This window comes from Pan paniscus, chromosome 11 (genome assembly GCF_029289425.2).
Source record: "Pan paniscus chromosome 11, NHGRI_mPanPan1-v2.0_pri, whole genome shotgun sequence".
Lineage (NCBI taxonomy): Eukaryota > Metazoa > Chordata > Mammalia > Primates > Hominidae > Pan > Pan paniscus.
Window position 1 is genome coordinate 15,447,477 of NC_073260.2, and position 21,174 is coordinate 15,468,650.

General features: G+C 41.0%; 1 protein-coding gene across 10 annotated transcripts in view; it reads left to right on the top strand.

The window, feature by feature from the left end:
• DENND1A (DENN domain containing 1A) overlaps positions 1–21,174 on the top strand; it is a 542,810-nt gene that overhangs the window by 24,686 nt on the left and 496,950 nt on the right. For all 10 annotated transcript variants that reach the window (XM_063594216.1, XM_057298645.2, XM_063594214.1 and 7 more), the window contains exon 2: positions 20,129–20,199. In XM_063594216.1, coding sequence (XP_063450286.1) covers positions 20,158–20,199 — 42 coding nt within the window. In that variant the 5' untranslated portion in view covers positions 20,129–20,157. The remainder of the gene's footprint in view (positions 1–20,128; positions 20,200–21,174) is intronic.

Consider the following 21,174-nt stretch of genomic DNA (forward strand, 5'->3'; position numbering starts at 1 on the left):
AGAACTGTTTTCAGGCTGAATATAGCGAAGTGAGTTTCAAGGTTTGAGCCTCGGGGAATAGAAGAGACAAAGTTAAGCCTTGTAGAATGCTGTTGGGAAGTCAGTGGAAGTGGAAATTCAGAAAGGGTGATTTGGTTTAATGGTGGGTTGTGGATGTTCTGTGAGGAGATATAGTCTCAGTAATGTGTTGCCTTTATTCATTCATCTAAAGCAGAAATCTAGGAATTACCTTTGATACCTTCCATGTTATTTTATCCCCCTAATCTATTGATAAGGTCCTGTCAAGTTTACCTTCTTAAGTAGGACACAAAGAGCACACTGTAAAAGAGTAAACTGAACTTTATCAAAATTGAAGTCTTTTGCTCTTCAAAACCTGTCATTAAGAAAATGAAAAGACAAACCACAGACTTCTAAAAAACACATACATTTGGCCAGTTCTTTCTATTTCCATTTCCACCTTCATGTAAAACATATATCAGCTGGGCATGTTGGCTCACGCCTGTAATTTTGGGAGGCTGAGGCAGGAAGATTGCATGAGCCTAGGAGTTTGAGACTAGCCTGGGCAAATAGGGAGACCCTGTCTTTACAAAAGAAAAAAAAAATAGCTGGGCGTGGTGGTGCATGGCTGTAGTCCTGGCTACTTGGGAGGCTGAAGGGGAAGGATTGCTTGAGCCAGGAGGTTGAGGCTGCAGTAAGCTGTGATCATGTCATTGCACTCCAGCCTGGGCTACAGAGTGAGACCCTGTCTCAAAAAATAAAATAAAAAATAAAACTTATCATATTATATGTACATATGAGACCCTCATAACTCAATAAGACAATCCAATAAAAATGGACAAAAGATTTGAAAAGAGTACTAAAGAAGATATACAAATGGAAAATAAGTGCAAGAAAAAATGCTCAGCATCATTTTAGTCATTAGGAAAATGCAAATTAAAACTACAGTGAGAAAGCTCCTACGCCCCCAATAGAATGGCTAAAATTACAAAGTCTGGGCTGGGCACAGGGCTTACACTTAGGTGGGAGGATTGCTCAAGGATACAGGACTTTGAGATGCTACCTTTAAATTAAAAAAAATTTTTTTTTAGATGTTGACTAGGATGTATGTATGTAGAAGAGGACCTGTGGACCTTTTTTTTTTTTTTTTCCGCTTGAGACAGGGTCCTACTCTGTTGCCCAGAGTGGAGTGGAGTGGCAGAACCATGGCTCACTGCAGCCTTGAACTCCTGGGCTCAAGCAGTCCTCTTAAGTAGCTGTGCACACTGCCACATCTGCCTAATTTTTAAATTTTTGGTGGAGACTGGGTCTTGCTATGCTCCCCAGGCTGGTCTTGAACTCCTGGCCTCAAGCGATCCTCTCTTTTGGCCTCTCAAAGTGTTGAGTTTACAGGTGTGAGCCACTGCACTGGGCCAGACCTTTATGCATTGCTGGTAGGCTCCGAGGTGAGCCCTGGAGTTCAAAATCAGCTTTCTGAGGTCATTTTCTTGAACTGCCCTCTCTTGCCATCTCCTCAGTGCCCTGCGGCTCCCTTTATTTAACCCTGCTCTGCTGTGTACTTCCCATGATTGTGTATGTAGCCTGGGCTTCGCAGTGAGAGGACAGAGTAGAAAAGAAAGTAATAGGGGTTTGCCCTGTCCTCTTAAGGCCACACTTCCTCTGGTTGTAGGGAAAGGTTCCTTCCCTCACTCAATGCTTTAGGTACCTGTAGGCTGCTGCCTCTTTTCTACTTCTTGAGCCTGAACTAGACGGCTTCTCTTGGAAGTTATTCATGCTGATGTCCACGTCCAGTATTTGGGCTGCCTTGAGTCTATGCTGAGTGATAATGGAGGAACAAACTCAAACACACCACTGGTTTGGTGGTACTTTTAATTAGAATCTTCTATCCCATTTCATCTGCTACTCTACTTTCTAGGTTCCTCAAATAGCGCTCCATGAATTCTCCCCTGGTTTTATAGAGTTATTTTCTCGTTGTGGAGAGACAAGGTGGAGTGTGCCTGTTACTGGGAGCCAGAACTTCTAGATTTCTTTTTATTTATTTTGCTTTGCGTTCATTGGTCCTTTTAAATGTGTGAATGTGTATCTGTTGTTAGTTCTGGGAAGTTCTCTGGTATTTTCAGACCAAGAATGAAGTTAAGGTAGAAATCTTAAGAGATAGCTAGAGTATTAAAAACAGCTGTTGGCTGTGTCTCATCCTCTTCTCTTCCAGAGTATTGATTTGTCTTAATGTTTTACTTCTGCATTTATCTTGTGTAGCTTTTGTTTTCTATTTTCTGTTTTTCTTTTTGAACTCTATTTTGTATCATTTATTTAAGTTCATGAATTCTCTCCCTGGTTGTATCTTTCCTGCTCTTAAGTCATCCGTTCAGTTATTCATTCTTATTTTGAGAAATATTTTGTTCTTTTTCAATTTTGCTTGGTCATGTCATAGTTTCTTACTCTTTACTCATTTTTAATCTTTTAAAAATTTATTTAAGTTTATTAAATATTCCATATTCTGTCTCCCATAATTCTAATGCCTGAAGTCTGAAGGTCCGACTCTGCCATCTTTTATTTCTGAGGTTCTTATTTATGGGCCTTGTTTCCCCAGGGTTTTCTGATTTTTGCCAGTGAGCTCATATTTCTTGGAGCTTTCTGTGAGAATAATTTTGAAGCCGAGTTTGAAGTGGATTTTTCCAGAGAAGGTTTACATATTCTTTTGTTAGTATCCTGAAGCCACTCTTAGTTTGGGACCACTTCGGTTTAAATTCTGGGGTTGAGGGTTTTTGTTTGTTTGTTTGTTTGTTTGTTTGTTTGTTTTCAGAGAGTCTCACTCTGTTGCCTAGGGTGGAGTGCAGTGGCAGTATCCTGGCTCACTGCAGCCTTGAACTCCTGGGCTCAAGCTAACATCCTGCCTCAGCCTCCCGAGTAGCCAAGACTACAGGCGTGTACCACCATGCCCTGCTGATTTTTTAATTTTTTTAAATTTTTTCCGGATGGAGCTGGGGTCTTGCTCTGCTAACCAGGCTGGTCTCATATTCCTGGGCTCAGCTTACCCAAGTGCTAGAATTACAGATGTGAGCCACCATGCCCGGCCTGTTGAGATTTTTTTGACCACTCAGTAGCAGTCCCTTGTGAGGGCCTGCTTGTGTTTGAACTGGTGGAAAAATTTCCCTTTCTCAGTGCTGAGTTTTGAGGCTAGTGGTTTTTATGACAGTTCCTGAGATGTGTATGTGTGTGGATGGGTTTCTTTCTTCATCACCTTGGTCATCCCACTTTAAATGGTGGGAGAGGGATGTCTGTTACACTTTTCTCCTTAGGCTGAATGTTCGTTTTGTCTTGAATTCCTTGAGCCCCTTAGATTGGGAGAATGGAGCATGCATTGGACTATATAAATATCTTCAAGGAGAAAGTGAGTTTTTGTGTTTTGGTAACCCTGTTAGGTTTCTATCTTCACTTAGTTCTTTGTCTGAATCTTTGTTCTTTTCTTTTTTTTTTTTTGAGTCAGAGTCTCACTCTATCGCCCAGGCTGGTGTGCAGTGGCATAATCTCGGCTCAGTGCCACCTCCACCTCCTGGGTTCAAGTGATTCTCCTACCTCAGCCTCCCAAGTAGCTGGGATTACAGGCACATGCTACTATGCCTGGCTAATTTTTTATATTTTTAGTAGAGATGGGGCTTCACTATGTTGGCCAGGCTGGTCTTGAACTCCTGATCTCAAGTGATCCACCTGCCTTGGCCTCTCAAAGTGCTGGGATTACAGGTGTGAGCCACCACACCCGACCGAATCTTTGTTATTTTCTTGCAAGCTCATCAATGTATTTATCTGAGAAGATGGAAAAAAACCATTATTTATAGTTTTCAGTGGAGGATCTGAAGGGTACTTAGTAGGAATTTGCAAGTGGCATGCAGCTATGGTCCCAGCACCTAGGGAGGCTAAAGTGGGAGGATTGCTTGAGGCTGGCAGTTCAAGGGTGCAGTGTGCTATGATCATGCCTGTGAATAGTCAGTGCACCCCAGCCCAGGCAATATGGCAGCACCCTGTCTCTTAAAAAAAAAAAAAAAAAAAAGGAACTTGCAGCTGCAGTGTTTCCGAGTTTCAATCAGGGTGATTCTGCTAGCATTCTCCAGCCTCTGCATGAGCATTCATACCTCTGTACTTTGCTCAGCATGTGTCCCCTGTTTAAAATCCCCCCACTCCTCTCCACCTAGCCAAACCCAGTTCATTCTGCAATGTGAACAATCAAGTTTCACCTCTTCATGGTGCTTCTCTTGAATGCTGTAGCTCACTGGTTCCCAAATGTTTGGAATATTTTAAAGTACAGACTTAAAAACAAATTTTGTGGAGTTACATCAAAATGATCATCTCCTGTCACCATTATTTTTGAAAAGAAATTACATTTTCATATCTAAAAGGCAGGAGCAATATGATGTCCAATTAAGGATAGTTTTTATAATTGAATTAAATATCTTTATATGGAAAGTACACTGTATTGTCCCCGTTTTTCTCATTTTGCTACTGATTAGAAAAAGCCTCATTGCATCCTATCCGCTGATAATCAGGACCACAACCTTAGCTCAGAATGATGTCTTCAATTTGCAAACCCACAGCATTTTGTTTTATCAATTCGTGGCAGCCAGTCATTTATTTCTATTGATTTCAAACAGCCCATGTTTGGCTGTTTACATTTTATGTTTTGTCTCCTTGACTTGGTTGTAAGCTCCTTAGGAGCCATTATCTGTGTGTATTTAGATTACTCATAAATATGTGTTGAATGAGTTAAATTTAGATACCTCGGATGATGGTTGAAACCTAGCAATATTTATAGAGCACGCATTTGAGTATATCACAGTTCTGAACGTTGTTTACTTCTGGAGGAAAAAGAAGTTTTAATGTGAATCATGAGTCACTTACTCATCTCTCTCCTCCTCAGGGAATTTCATTCACTTAACAAATTCACCAAGCGCTTCTTTAAAAACCAGGCCTTTTGTTAGGGATCTGGGAATACAGAGGTGAAGTGAAACAAAGTTCCCAGTGTAGTAGGTAATATGTATATATAAGTACAAAGCATAGAATACCACCTGGGAAGCCTTATAACAGGGCTTTGAAACCAGTTTTGTGACGGTGTGGAGAGAGCAACTGAGCTTTGTAAGGGGGTGAGAGAAGCCTCCAGAGAGGAGGAGGCATTTGTTCATTCACTTTCCATTCATTCAGCAAATATCTCTTAAGTGCCTACTACTTGCCAAGCACTGTTCTAGATGCATCTTGAATAAATAGGATATTGTTAGGAGATGGAACACATTTTAGGTGGGGAAATTATGATAAAGAGCATGCCCTTTGAAGTAAGAACAGACCTGGGCTTGAGTTCATACACTGCCACCTTCTAGATATTTGTCTTTGGGCAAGCAATTCAATTTCTAGAAGATTCTTACTTTTGTAAAGTGCTGTAGATCCTCCCTCCCTCACAGTATGTCATGTGGGTGAAGTGAGGTGCTGTATATAAAATTAAGCTTAGCACAGTGCCCAGCCCCTCTGAAATAGTGCAATAAGTGACAAATGTATATACAAGGCATGTAAGTGATTGAGGCCTGATGGTAAGATTAACATGACTAAAATGTGGGGGCATGTGGGTTGGTAGGGGGTGGTGGGCAGATGAAGCTGATAGGTCTGGTCTCACTGAGGCTAAATTGCAAATAGTCTTGCATGGCATGTCCTGCTAATGACGGTCTTTTAACTCCTGAATGCATTTGGGAGCCTTTGACGTTTACATTGTGTTTTTGTCTTTTCTTTTTTAAACTATGCAGTGGCATGCTGAGCTGTAGCATAGTGATTAGGGACATGGACTCTGGAGCCAAATCTGCCTGGGTTCTAGTCCCAGCTGTCTCACTTACTAAATGTTTGACTTTAACTGATCTGTTCCTTAGTTTCTTCATTGGTAAACTGGATGATAATCATATCTATCTTAAATGTTTATCTTGTTTTGTTTGTACAATGCTCTTTGAATCACTTTTTTTTAAAAAAACATAATCCTGTACGTATAGTGGGCCAGTGGGCCATGAGCCACCATGCCCAGACCATTCTTTATTCTTATTCTTTATTCTTTTTTATTCTTATTCTTTATTATTATTATTCTTATTATTATTTTTGAGACGGCATCTCACTCTGTCACCCAGGCTGGAGTGCAGTGGCACGATCTCGGCTCCCCGCAACCTCTGCCTCTCAGGTTCAAGCAATTCTTCTGCCTCAGCCACTTGAGTAGCTGGGATTACAGGTGCCCACCACCACACCCGGCTAATTTTTGTATTTTTAGTAGAGACAGGGTTTCACCATGTTGGCCAGGCTGGTCTTCAACTCCTGACCTCAAGTGATCCACCTGCCTTGGCATCTCAAAGTGCTGGGATATTATTTTACCTTCTGGGATACATGTGCAGGATGTGCAGGTTTGTTACATAGGTAAATGTGTGCCATGGTGGTTTGCTGCACCTGTCAATCCATCACCTAGGTATTAAGCCCCACATGTATTAGCTATTTACCCTGATGCACTCCCTCTGTTTTTGTATTCTTATAAATATTCTTGGGTTTCCTCAGGGGAGTAATCTGAGGCAGTCATAGGCTCACTTCTTTCTTTTCCATCTTTCAAGGCATTGCTGCACTTTGTTGCCTAATGTCTTGAAAACCATTGTTTCATATGTTTTATCTATGTTACTTTGAAATAATGTGCTCCTTCCAAGTCTTGCTTTTTAAGGTTTGTTAAGTGGGATTGGAGTTGTGCTCAGTCTAGGGCTAGACTAGGCAACCTAGAATTTTATTCTCCATTTCTAAGGTAATACTCTATTGTGTACTCTATCCAATGCACCATGAACATGAGTTTTCCACTTCGGCTGGGGGGAATAGGCATTATTTCTAACCCCGTGTGAGTACCAGCCGCTGCTACCTGTAATCTTTTTTGCTGGTTCTTTGTGCAGGCTTAAGTTATTTCCTCACATACACATGCTAATCAGTACTTAGCTATATACTTGAGGGGGCTCTTGCAGATCTCTGGAGTTCTTTCTCTGTGCAGCTCTCTTCACTCCAGCACTCTGTGCTGCAAACTCAACTGCCTTGGTTTCCCTGGACGCTTAGCTCTGTCTCTCAGCTCCAGGTGTTTGCTGGGCTTTGCTTAGGTCCCCCCTCCTTGCACCATAATCTGGAAACTCTCAAAGTGGTGAGCTGGGGCATCAGAGGGCTCAGCTCACTTGTTTACTTCTCTCAGGGATCACTGTGCTTTGTTGTCTGTTCTCCAGTCTCTTGAAAAACATTGTTCGAGAGAAGGATGGATGGATCGATGGAATTTTGGTTGTTTCAGATGGAAGGGTGAATGTGGTCCATGTTACTCCATCTCTGCTGGATTTGAGATTCCAGTAAATTTGTTATACACTTATTTAAATTTTTGATAGCCTGCTACTGCCTGTATAAGATGGTATCTGATTTAGTACGATTTTATTTATTATTATTAAAGTGTATATTTCAAGGTCTTCTAAAGAGTCTCACGATTTCTAGGTTGTCTGCCATCTTGGCACATTGAGAAGAACTACTGTTCTTTTATAGTAGTTCCAAAATCCAACTGATCAGAATCACTTAGGAAAGTAGCTTCATAGATCAATAGATTATCAAAATCACTTTTCAGAAAATAGATACCTGGGCTTTATTTCCCACCTAATGAATCAGTCTTCAGTGGTAGAACCTGGGAATCTGATTTTAAAAACTTCTAGGTGATTTGAGACTGAGTCAGTATAGTGTACGTTACGTTGTTAAGAGCACGAGTTCCATGGTGACTGTGATCTATGATGACAACTCACTAAGGTCCAAATGGAGCAGTGGCAGAGGGAGAGGCAAGTTCTTGTCAGAAAAGGGAACTTGGGACCATGAAGGAGAGAGGAGCTCAGTGCTTCTGGGAGACATGGGGAAGGCACCACTCTGTAATTTTGGATCTTCCTGAAGTCAGGTTGTGAGCTCTCTGGATGGCTCAAAGGACTACTCAAGGAGTGCTGAGAACCTGAGCTCACTGTTCTGAAGGCCTTTTCAGTTGCCCTTAGGTGCTAACACAAGAGCCAGACACTATGGTTTTTGAAGGGTGTGTGGAGGAGAAAAACAATTGGGCCTATAATAAGGTTCATTAAAAAAAAATTAGTGGAATAGGGGTTACATGGGTATATGCAGTTGCCCAAGTTCCTTGAACTAGACACTTACAATGAGTGCATTTTAGTGTATGTATATTAGCATACATGTAATTGTGAGGATACAATTATATGTTGGAGGTATAAAGTTGATTTTAAAAATTCAAGAATATAGACTCTAGAGCCACACTCTCTGGGTTCAAATTCCAGCTCTATCTCTTACAAGCTGTGTGAACTTGGACAAGCTTCTGAACTTGTATTTCAGTTTCCTCATCTGTAAAATGAGAATGGTGGTAATAGTAGTTCTTTCATAGAGTTGTTGGGAAGGTTAAGTGAAATAATAGATGAAAAGTGCTTGGAAAAATACCTGACACATATTTAAGTGTTTAGTACATATTAACAAGGTTTAGAAGTGACTTGGTCTTCTGCAGAATATCTACTCTTCTTAGATGGGGTAATGGAAATAACCTTCCTCTCACAGGCTTGGCGGGAGGGTTAAATAAGAAAGAACATAAAAGCAAGTCATCAATGAAACAAGGGGTTCTTGTTGCATATTTCTCCATAAATAGCTTCATGAACCCCTTGACATTTTTATGTAAAAAATATTCCATTTAAGCACATTTTTCTGGGGAGATGGTGAAGCTTTTCATGGCCTCCTCAGAGAAGTCTGTGGCCCACCATTCCCCCAGCCACTCTAAACAGGTGTGAGTAATTTTTGGACAGGCAACATGGTGTGGTGGAAAAGGCATGGGTTTTGGAATCTTAAAACCAGGGTTCAGTTGGAGTTCTACCACTTCCTGGCCTCAGTTTCCCTTACTGTAAAACAAGGAAAATACCACCATCTTATTACCTGACACAGTTTTGACAATCAGCTTCAGAAACATATGTGAGTTCTAAGGTAACCATAAAGTATTTTACAGATGTTCACTTTATTACTGACTGAGGGGCATAAGTTGCACATCCATGGACTCTTTTGAATTTTTTTTTTTCCCCGAAGATGGAGTTTCACTCTTGTTGCCCAGGCTGGAGTGCAATGGTGCAGTCTTGGCTGACTGCAGCCTCTGCCTTCCAGGTTCAAGCGATTCTCCTGATTCAGCCTCCCAAGTAGCTGGGGTTACAGCTGTGTGCCACCAGGCCTGGCTAATTTTTGTATTTTTAGTAGAGACGGGGTTTCACCATGTTGGCCAGGCTGGTCTTGAACTCCTGACCTCAGGTGATCTACCTGCCTCGGCCTCCCAAAGTGCTGGAATTACAGGTATGAGCCACCACGCCCGGCCTCTTTTGATTTTTATACATTGCATTTATTCAGTATTTTTTTTCCTCTGTAGAGGAGAGACTTTTTCTTCAGTTTTGGTAAAACGAGAATTTCTTTCTGACTGCACAATCAATCCCTTGTTCTTAAAATCCCTTTATTTATTGCCTAGACTAATGTTTCTATTCGGATAGTTCCCTATTTTCTGGATTGCTTTTAGTGACGGTATTTGAAAGCTTAATGGTTTTGAGTCTTTGAAATACACAGTAATATGTGGATTACTTATAAAGCCTATTATTGGTAAGGTGAAGCCATTTTATTTTTATATGATACGTGATAATACCCTTTACATTAGTTTAACATCTTTTAGTTTACAAAGCACTTTCTCATTTTTCTCTCATTTGATCCCTGAAACAACTTTTGAGATGAGCAGGGCAGGTATTGACAGAGGAGGAAGCCGAAAGGTTAAATGGCTTGTCCTAATCCCATAACAAGTAAGGGATCTACCTGGGATTTGAACCCAAGCCTCCTGATGTTTAGTTTGGGGTTCTTTCCATAGAACCACATGTCATTCCTGTGAGAAAGTCTTGGTAAAAGGAAGGTCAGAGAAATTGGTATTTAATGAATGATTTTATAAAATATTTTTCCAGGAACTAGAATCTTATAGAAAAGTTGGCAGTACAGTGTAAAGAACTTAAAATACACACACAGACACACACACACACACACACACACACACACACACACAGTTTAAAGCACGGTATTGACCTGATGCATCATCACCCTTGAATGTTTCAGTGTGCTTCTCCTACAAACAAGGTTATTCTCCCCTCTAACGCAATGCAAACATCAAAATCAGCCAGTTAATGGCAATTTGTTACTACATCTAATCCTAAGACTGCATTCAGGTTTCACTAGTGGTCCCAATAACATCCTTTACAGCAAAAGAATCACACATTGCATTTAGTTGTCATTTCTCTTTAGTTTACTTTAGTCTGGAAGAGATTTTCAGCCTTTCCTTGATTTTCATGATGTTGACACTTTTGAAGATTAAGGCCAGATATTTTCTAGAAGGTCCTTCCACTTGGTTTTGTCTGATGTTTCTTCAGGTGTAGCATCTCCGACAGGAATATCGCAGCAGTGATGCTGTGCCCTGCTCTTTGCGGTCCAGCAGTTTCTTCCATTACTGATGGTGATCACTTTGACTTGACTAGGTTTTTGCCAAACTTCTGCATTGAAAGTTACTCTCTTCTCCCTTGTATTCAGTATTTTGTGGTGGAGGTACTTTGAAACTGTGTAAATATACCATTTCTCATTAAACTTTTCAATTTATTCCCTTATTTAGATGCGTATGAACTCATGGCTTCTTGTTTTATTTGATGGATCCAAATCTGTTAATATCCTTACTGATTTGGATGCTCAGACTGCCCCAGATTTGGCCAGTGGAAGCCCTTTCAGGCTTGCTCCCATGTCCCTTCAATGTATCCCCATCATTCTTTGAGCACTTCTTTGCTGCCTGGCACAAAAAATGTTCCAAGTTCATCTAGCACGTTCCCTGTCTTAGTGCTAGAATCAGCTATTTCTCCTAGGAGCCCTGGTTCCTTTTAGAGGAGAATTGTATTTAGAAGCCAAGGCCTGGGAATTAGGTGTGCTCATTGCTGTTGGGGTGTTGCTGCTCCCAGGCCCTCCCAGTAGCCAGAGCTGGGAAATATGTGTGCATGTGAAAAGTCAGGTTACATTTATGCTTAATTTTTCTATCAAGTTATATATATACGTATAAACCTTGAGCACATTCTAATATCTTCAGTTCAAATCCAACTTTGTATAAGTCATGTTGGTTTTCTGTTAACTTCAACTGTAAGAAACCAGCCTTCCCCATGTCTTCCAAGTAGCCTTGGGTTCAGATTAGGCACACGGCACCTCCACCTCCACCCTGTGTGCATGCTCGCCTCCTTCTTCACCTTGCTTTCTTGGCATCACAAGGACTTGATGGTGGTTCTCCATACCTCCAGCCCCACTGCCCTGCTTGGACTCTGACTCCCACTCACTGTGGGAAGCCTCCTCCTACCAACATGGACGATCTCCTCATGCCTACTTGGGCACTGGCCTCCATTCTCGGGGGCCCTAATGCTTAGACATGCTCCTCACCCTCTGCAGCTCTGACACCCTGTGTTGGGATGCCCTCACATGGGTACCCCCTCATTCTGCCTGTGCTTCAACACCCCAGGCCCAGCTGTGCTGTGCGTGAATACCCTTCCACCCCACTCAGGTTCTGACTTCCCACACCAGGTTGTTCCCTGAGTAGATGTCTTCCTCATCCAGTTGGATTGTGCATCTTATGCCAGGACATCCCTCAGCATGGATGTTGCCCCTTCATAGGGACACCTTCCTTGCCCCGCCCAGGCTCTGACATCTCACACTGGGCTGTCACCAGCATGAACGTCTACCTCACTCTGCCTACCTAACAGGTTTAGGACTAAACTGTTCAGAAAGGGAAGGGGAGGTTTTTACATTTTTGTAAGGTCAAAAATGTTTATTGATAATGAGATAAATATCACCTTTGCAAATGCCCTTAATGGGTAAAGCCTAGATTTTACACTGCAGCTCAGCATATGAGACAACTTATTAACACTGTGTATTGTACTGCACATTGCTGAGGGGTGTTCAGGCCTTGTCTCTCTGCTTGGAATGCAGCTAACCCTCCTCCAGTTACCTTGCTTGCACTTAGAGGCTTAAGAATCTTCCCGTAGGGATATATGGAAGGTAAACCTTTGTGACTCTTTTCGTAGCAATATCTGCGTATCTTCATTAATCTGATCCTGAGAACATTATTAGAAATGAAGTTAAGTGTAGTCTTGAAACGACTTGTTTGTGTAATTACACAACTAAGTTAATTTTCTAACAAGTCTCAACAATGACTGCATTCTCCTATGGAGCTGTTAACTTGTTATGGGCTAGAAAGCACTCTTTGATACAATGTTTTCAGCCTGGAAAAAAAGGCTTTAATTTCAGAGTCCAGTGAAACAAATGAAGACTTGTTGGAAATTTTAACACTACCTTTTTGCTTGTTTTTCTAGCTTAAAGGAATCAATGTTTATTAGGTGATGTTTGCTAGTGCGTTCTGAAGTGTATACAGTTTCTTTTGACCATGTTGTCAAGTTTAAGAGAGTTCAATTGGTATGAATTTTTAAACAGTACACCTCAGCCCCTTCAGCATGTAAGTTTGTAACTAAGGAAACACTGCGCTGAAGCTGGTTTGAAGTTTTGAAGACCGTGAAATGAGTAAGGGGTCCTAATAACTATTTCGTTTCAGGTCTGTAGCTCTAAATTACCCTTAAAAGGACTAGGGCCTACCACTGTGGCATGGTTACCATATGCAACACAGATTCATTTTATGAGGAGTTAATGTTACATTTTTCTCCTAATCTCATATATTCTAATTGAGGAAAAGTAGATCCTAATTAAAAGCTGATGATCCAGCAGAGTGATCAATAGCATGATGCCTTGAAAAAAAAACAAAACAAAAAACGCCATTAAGGTTTGCTGCTGCCTAAATACTGTCAAAGCCTTTGTCTATTTCATGGCTTCAAGCTGAGTGTACTTAATCTTTTTGAGAACATGGTCCTGGCTGGGTGTGGTGGCTCACGCCTGTAATCCCAGAACTTTGGGAGGCTGAGACGGGCAGATAACTTGAGGTCAAGAGTTCAGGACCAGCCTGGGCAACATGGTGAAACCCCATCTCTCCTAAAATTACAAAAATCCCGGACATGGTGGCAGGTGCCTGTAATCCCAGCTACTCGGGAGGATGAGGCAGGATAATCACTTGAACCCAGGAGGCGGAGGTTGCAGTGAGCTGAGATCATGCCACTGCACTCCAGCCTGGGCAACAGAGTGAGACTATCTCGAAAAGAAAAAAAAAGAACATGGTCCTGAGCACTGAGCATGACCCTTCCGGTGAATCACTGAGAACTGTGTTCAGCAGAGAGATCTTGAATAGAAATGCTCTATTGGCTTACTCTCAGCCTTCATTCTCCCAGAAGCAAAAACTGAGCAGACCTCCCTTCTTTCAAAAACGTTTTAGCTGTTTGTATTTGCCATTTTTCAGTATTTAAGAGCTGAGGCTGTTGTCAGCAGGTGTGACTTATTGAGAACTTTTACTCCAAAGGAAAACATCTTTACAGAGTAATAGGTGTAAGCAGTGTGTATTCTGTAAATTACCTCTTGTCAGAGAAAGAGAAGTGATTAGTGGGAGCTGGAAACATGTCAGATGTTGGAGGAAAACTCATTCATGAAACACTTACTGAGCCAGGTGTCAGACAAGGGTTATGAGAAGACACAGTTGGTACCCTCAAGGAGCTGCCAGTCTAGTGGGGAAGAATGTATTATATTTTATCTGAGACACACCAGTGGTTCTCAACCTTGGCTGTACTTTGGAATAAGTTTAGGAGTTAAAAAGTATCAGTGCCTGGAGATTCTGATTTAATTGGTCTGCGATATAGACTGGGCATCAGGATTTTTAAAAGCCCCCCAGGTAATTGTAATTGTACCAGGGTTGGATATGGTGAGATCCTGGAGAGTGGGAAGTACAGGGTGCTTGGGAGCATAGAGGTGGGGCACTTAACCCAGTCTAGGCTGTGTGTGTGCGTCTGTGTGTGTGTGTGTGAGAGAGAGAGTGAGTGTGTGTGTGTGTGTGTGTGTGTGTGCGCGCGTGCGCGCGCGCGCTCGCAGGTCAGGTGGGAGATGGGAGGGTTGTTGAACAATAATACTTCCTAGAGAAGAGGAAGTGCCTGAGTTTGTCAAGTGAAAAAGCCTGGAAAGACTGTTCTTGGCAAAAAAGCAATTGAATAATGTAGAATAGTGAAGTGGTTATTGTCTTTGGAGTTAGTTCCATGCTGATTCTGCTGCTTGGTCATTTTGTCTTTGGCCAATTTATTCTCTGTGAGCTTCAGTGTCCTCATCTCTAAACCGGGAGTAGTATTACCTGTGGGGTTGTTGAGGACTAATTGAGGTAATGCATGTGAAGTGCTTAGGATCATGGCTGGCACATAGGAAGCAGTAAGTGGTGTTAGCTGTAAGGAAATGGTATAATTGTCCTAGAATTAGGGCATGCATGCATGGTTTGCTTAGAGAGCTACAAGTAGATCTATATGGCTGGATTGTAGGGTACAAGACTGAAGAAGATGGGGGGTGGGAGGCAAAAAAAATGCTTGGCAGGTGGGCAGGGTTAGGAGTCTGTAGGAGAATGTAACAATTAGTAATGGGATATCATGGCAGAACCAGGACATTTCCATGGTAATATCTTAAGATGTATCATGAAGTGTTCTGGGAAAACTTGGGTCCATATTGGAAAATTGGCTCTGAATGTGGCATTCTCAGCATCATTACATGTACCAAATTAGCAGTGAGTGTTAATAGGACAGAAATAGGATTTTCAGTTCCTTTAGCCAAGAAGTTAAAAATATTAAACATCCTGAAGAGTAATGGAGGGATAAGCAATCTCAAGGTGGTCGCAGAGAGCCTCTGGAAATTGTTATAGTCTTAATTGTTTACAGGCTTAATGAAAATACCAACTAAGGGGGTTGCTTGGCTATTTGCATTTAGAGGAGGCACTTTTTAATTTTTTATTTGCAGAGAAATAGAGAATGCTTCTATCTGCGTTGGCTTCCCTGGCCCTTAAAATAACTGATGTATATTTGTTGGTATGTTACATAACTTGTCACAACATTACTCACCACTTCTTCCATAAGGCAACATGGAAATGATCATGGATAAGCATGACCATAACTTATAATTATAGACCAATTTGTTCTTAGCATTTTAGCTCTTTTTTTTTTTTTTTTTTTTGAGACTGTCATAATCCTTGGCTCCGTGTAATGGAATAGAACTCTACCAGCTGTTTGAACTAAGTAAGAATCTTAGGTGGCTTTATTATGACTCATTAGAGTGAGGCAGTAACTACAGATAGTGGTAGAAGAAGAGGAATAACCTTCCTTGTTTCCACAAATGCCTTTTTTCTTTGAAATTTATCTTTTATTGCAAATGCACTATTGAAATAATGGATTACTGTGGTATCCCCTATGTTTATGATGTATATTCTAAATTATCTGGAAGAATTCTACTTAACTGGTAGTTCTTAAAGTATGGTCACGGGTCCAGCAGCATCAGGATGACTTGGAGACTTGTTAGAAATACTAATTCTTGGGTCCCACCTGAGACACTCTGGGGATGGGAACTGAAATCTTTTAGTTAAGCCCTCCAGGTGACTATAGTACTTGCTAAAGTTTGAGAATCGTGGAACCGGATGACTATAGTACTTGCTAAAGTTTGAGAATCGTGGAACTGGATGATCACACCCATCATTTATTGAAATCTTTTAGACCTCAGGAAGGCAACTCTATTCTTTATGCCTTCTACCCAGTATTTAGGTGGCACTGGCTGTGTGCCAGTCACTTCCCAGGCACCAGGGAAACACTCCTTGACATGATAGACAAGATCCCTGCTCTCCAGCAGCTTACATTTAGAGAAAGGAGACTGACTGTAAACCAAGATTATGGCAGGTATAATGTGGAGAATTACAGTTAGGTGATAGAGTGTGTGTTGGGGAAGGTCTTTCTGAGGAGGCCAAATATAAGCTGAGTTTTCAATGCCAAGAAGGACCACCTGTGTGAAGATCAATATAAAGGACTGTAAGATGGGACTTCTCTTTGGTGTGTTTGAGGAGCAGAAAGAAGGTCATTGTGGCTGGATTTCAGTGGGCAAGGGGAGAGAGGTATAAAATGAAGTTGGACAGGTAGGCAGAGGCCAGATCATGTAGGACTTTGTAGGCATTGCTAAGGACTGCCACCTTCTTTTTTTGTTTTGTTTGTTTAAATTGTGGTAAATTTCACATAAGACTTCCCATCTTAACCACGTTCAAGTGTACAGTTCAAAGGTATTATGTATATTCATATTGTGGGGCAACAATTATCAATGTGCAGCTCCAGGACTACAACTTTGACTTGACTTTGAGTGGTGTGGGGAGCTTTTAGGAGATTTGAGCAAAGAAGTGACATAACCTGAACTTCAGAATAAAAGGATTACTGTCTGTTAATGTTGTGATCTGACTCTATAGAGGGGCAAGGAAGAAAGCAGGGAGACCCATCAGGAGGGTGCTGCAGTAATCGAGGTGATATGATAGTGATCTATCAAGGATGGTTGTATTTGGGGGTGCTGAGAAACGTTGAGATTCTGGATGTATTTTGATGGTAGAATCAGTAGAATTTTCGGATTGGTTGACTATGGCATATGAAACAGGGGAGTCGAGGATGACATTAAGTTTTGTTAGTCTCAGCAACTAGTAGAGTTCAGGAGATGCAGGTTTGAGTGAGAAAAATATGATATGCTAAATTAGAAATGCTTCTTAGATGCCCAAATGGGATTTTTTTTTTTTTTTTTTTTTTGAAACAAGATTTTGCTATGTTGCTCAGGCTGGTCTCAAACTCCTGGCCTCAAACAATCCTCCTGCGTTGGCCTCTCCAGTAGCTGGGCATCCCCCACCATGCCTGGCCCAGTGGGGATGTTGAGTAGGCAGCTGGGTAAGGGAGTCTGGAGTCAGGGAAGAAGTAGTCAGGTTGGAGATGTGACTGGGGCTTGTATGCATGGTAATGAAAGCCCAGAGACTGAATGAGATCATCTAAGCAATGAGTGGAGACAGGGACAGTAGGAGAGCTAACCTGAGAAGGAATTCCCAAAGGAGTAGCCAGTGAGGTAGGAAGAGGATCAACAGAGAGCAACGTCCTGGAAGCCAAGAAAAGAAAGACATTCAAGGAGGAGGGCAGATGGATCAACTATCAAATGCTATTGACAGGCCGAGTAAGATGAGCACTGAGAATTGAGCATTTAAATACATTTTAGCAATGCAGAGGTCTGTGGTTACCTTGACCAAGTTGTTTCAGTGGTGTCGTGGGTTCAGAAGCCTGGTTGGAGTATGTTAGAGAAAGGAAGAAGCAGCAGAAACAATGAGTATATACATTAGGCCATTTTTCACTTAGATAGCAGGGCTGTACAAAACACCCTGTGGTACAGGATAATGTGTTGGTGTCCCCGTGTTTTAAAGTTTGGATATAACACCTTTGCATGCTCATTTTATTTCAATTTTTAAAATGCATGAAAATAAATTAAAAATGGAAACTTGAGTAAAAATGTGGGAAGCTCTAAAGAACCTCCATGAAGTCCTAGGGTCCTGAAGAACACACTTTGAAGGCTGTTATATTAATCCAAAGGAATGAAATTCTGAGATGAAATTCAGCCATTTGCAAACTAGGCTTAAGAAAGACATTTTGAGGTTTCAGAGAGAATCTTCCTGATGCTCTTCAGATTATACTACCTATTACTCATGAAAGATGACCTTTGAACTTCCCTTTCTTTCATCAAATGTTCTACCTTAAGATCCTTTGAATGAAAGGGGTGTTTGCATATGGTATTTTCCACAAATATTTGGTCCCATATGCCAAAGATGCCAAGATCATTTTGTACCCTCTTGCAGGGAAAAAAGAGCACAACAATTTTTTAAGGTCCTCTTGAAACTTCAGTTTACTTAATTTTTTTAAGTAAGATACTGTGACTTAATGTCTGATTTTAAAAATAACTCAGTTTGACAAGGTATATTTAAATACCTTGAATTTTAGAGCAGCCAGGTCTTTGCTACAGACACTTGAAAGCAAAAGCCCATGTTTCTCTCTGTGGGAGAAATGACGATTTTACACCCCCGAAATAAGTAGATTCCTGATTCACAAAACACTTATTTTTCTTTCCCCTCCTAAGGAAGTAGAGGGAGTATTACCATTTTTTAGTGAGTGTAAAATGCCATTATTTATAATATAAGCCTTTATTTAAGGTATTACTAAGAAAAAATGCCGGCTCTTAGAATTGTAAAATGCTGTCGGTTGTAAGAGATATGAAAACGTGGGGGGAAGCAGTTCATTCTAGAATCGAGTGAAATAGGATTTGAGAAACAGGAGGCATGAGTTCTGGTCCTGGCCATGTTTCTAGACAAGTCACTTTAGACTCCCTTTGCATAAGGTTGCTCATTTGTATGGTTGGAGTAATCCTGACACACCTATCTCTCAGGATTATGATGACAATGAAATGAGATAACTGAGATTGCCATTTTGAAAAGTAGATGCCGCTGGGCATATTAAAAGTATTTATTTGATGTAAATAAATCCTTAGAGATGATTAGGCAACTCAGAAGGTTTCTTACCTCATGTTTGTTGTCAGATTTAAAATAGAATTAAGTTACAGATATTTGAAAGTACAACATTTTCTTCTGCTACATGATTTTTATTTCATCTGGAAACATCTTTTTATGGTAGTTTTGAAATTAAAGAGAAAATGTAAAAATAATATAACCACAGTATTCTTATTATCTAGAATTAACCATAAACATTCTGTTCTGTGATCTTTTAAAAATTTATGAACTATTGGCTGGGTGCAGTGGCTCCCAGCACTTTGGGAGGCCAAGGCGGGTGGATTACTTGAGGTCAGGAATTCGAGACCAGCCTGGCCAACATGGTGAAACCCCATCTCTACTAAAATACAGAAGATTAGCTGGGCGTGGTGGTGTGTTCCTGTAATCCAAGCTACTTGGGAGGCTGAGGCAGGAGAATCGCTTGAACCCAGGAAGCAGAGGTTGCAGTGAGCTGAGATTGTGCCACTGCACTTCAGCCTGGATGACAGAGTGAGACTCTGTCTCAAAATAAATACGTAAATAAACAAATTTATGAACTGTTATGAAATAAACAAGTAAGAGTATAATAATGAAAATTCATACAGTTACCATTGCCAATACAGGTGAAGGCCCATTGAATCCTGAAGATCGTGAACTTATCAAGGTTATATAGCTATGTGGGAACAGTGTCTTACGTTTAGATTGGCATCTTGTCTTCACAGTAGTCTAGTGAGATACACTGTTCCTCTTGTTTAAGTCTTGAAAACCTGTACATAAGCAAGTTAATCTTGTCACATTCGTGTTTTATTCTGGAATATACTGAGGAGAGGGCTAATTTGTGCTGGTGTTGCCTTGGTCTGAGTTTCCTCAAATTTCTACCTCTGGGTTTGGTGATCCAGCTGTGGAAATTGGAAATGTGACATCTGTAAAACCATACTAATGGCTAGCCTATTATGTGCCAGACATCATGCCTAGACAATTTGTGTGTGTGTGTGTGTGTGTATAATTTTATTATTCATTTTTGAGACAGCGTCTCACTCTGTTACCCAGGCTGGAGTGCAGTAGCGTGATCTTAGCTCACTGAAACCTCTGCCTCCTGGGCTCAAGTGATCCTCCCACCTTAGCCTCCCAAGTAGCTTGCATTATAGGTGTGCACCACCATGTCTGGCTGATTTTTGCATTTTTAGTAGAGACAGCGTTTTGCTATATTGCCCAGGCTGGTTTTGAACACCTGGCCTCAAGTGATCCTCCCACCTTGGCCTCCCAAAGTGCTGGGATTACAGGTGTGAGCCACCACACCTGACCTGTATATATATATATATTTCAAGTTTTACAGTAATTCTTTGGCTAGGTGTTTTCATTTTGTAGTTTAGGAAGGCATGGGCTCAGAGAAATAGTGTAGCTTGTCCAAAGTTCCATGGCCATTAAGTTGTGAGCTAATGATTTCAAGGAAGATCTGTTTAATACCATAGCCCACATGTTTTATACCATGCTGCCTCAATCTTTGTCAGTAATCATGATCTGTTTCTTTTGTAGGCAGAATCCAGAGACCACATTTGAAGTATATGTTGAAGTGGCCTATCCCAGGACAGGTGGCACTCTTTCAGGTACTTTGCATGTTTGATTATGATATGGTGTGTTACTTATTGTTTGAGATAGCCATGCACATGAGATAATATGTGAATATGAGTAAATTGTTATTTGTCTTTAAGTATGTTTAAGTGCCTTTTTCCTTTTATTCATGCCCACATTATCCTAGGAAGAATGGAGAATGAAAACACAGTGAATAGTCTGAATTAAGAGTTCAAGCATAATAGGCTTGAAGTATAGCTTTATTCATTGTAATCATTGGGTCTTGGTTTGCATCTTTCACAGATGCCTGGAAGTCAACTATTTAGTGTGAAATATTGTCACCTTGCTAATGAGCACGGCTTCACCTCTAGTCTACCAATCTAATGGTAGAATTAGATTATAGGATACAAAATAATATAAAGGAAATTCTCTGCCACTAATCTAGAAGGAGATGCTTGGACTCAATTTAGTAAATTTTATGTCTGCTGGCAAAAGAAGGTTGAAAATTAGTTGAAGGAAACACCTCCTCTGGCTTTAGCTTTTGGGCTAATTTGAATATGTGTTCCTGGACAAGAGGGTCCTAGGAAAGACCAGGGTATCTTGTGCAGGCAGCATATATTGCTTCTTAACTTAAAATCTTTCTTGGTTAATGAGAAAAATAACCTTATGATCTAGTGTTCTTTTTCTTGGTGCCTAAGAGGTGATACATTTTGCCAAAGGTATGTTTAGGACTCTTGGTCCACCCACAAAAACACCTGCATATAATAATATATATATATATTTTTTGAGATGGAGTTTTGCTCTTGTTGCCCAGGCTGGAGTGCAATGGCGTGATCTTGGCTCACCGCAACCTCTGCCTCCCGGGTTCAAGCAATTCTCCTGTCTCAGCCTCCCGAGTAGCTGGGATTACAGGCATGTGCCACCACGCCCAGCTAATTTTGTATTTTTAATAGAGACAGGGCTTCTCCGTGTTGGTCAGGCACGGAGAAGGCATTTGTTAATATGAACAA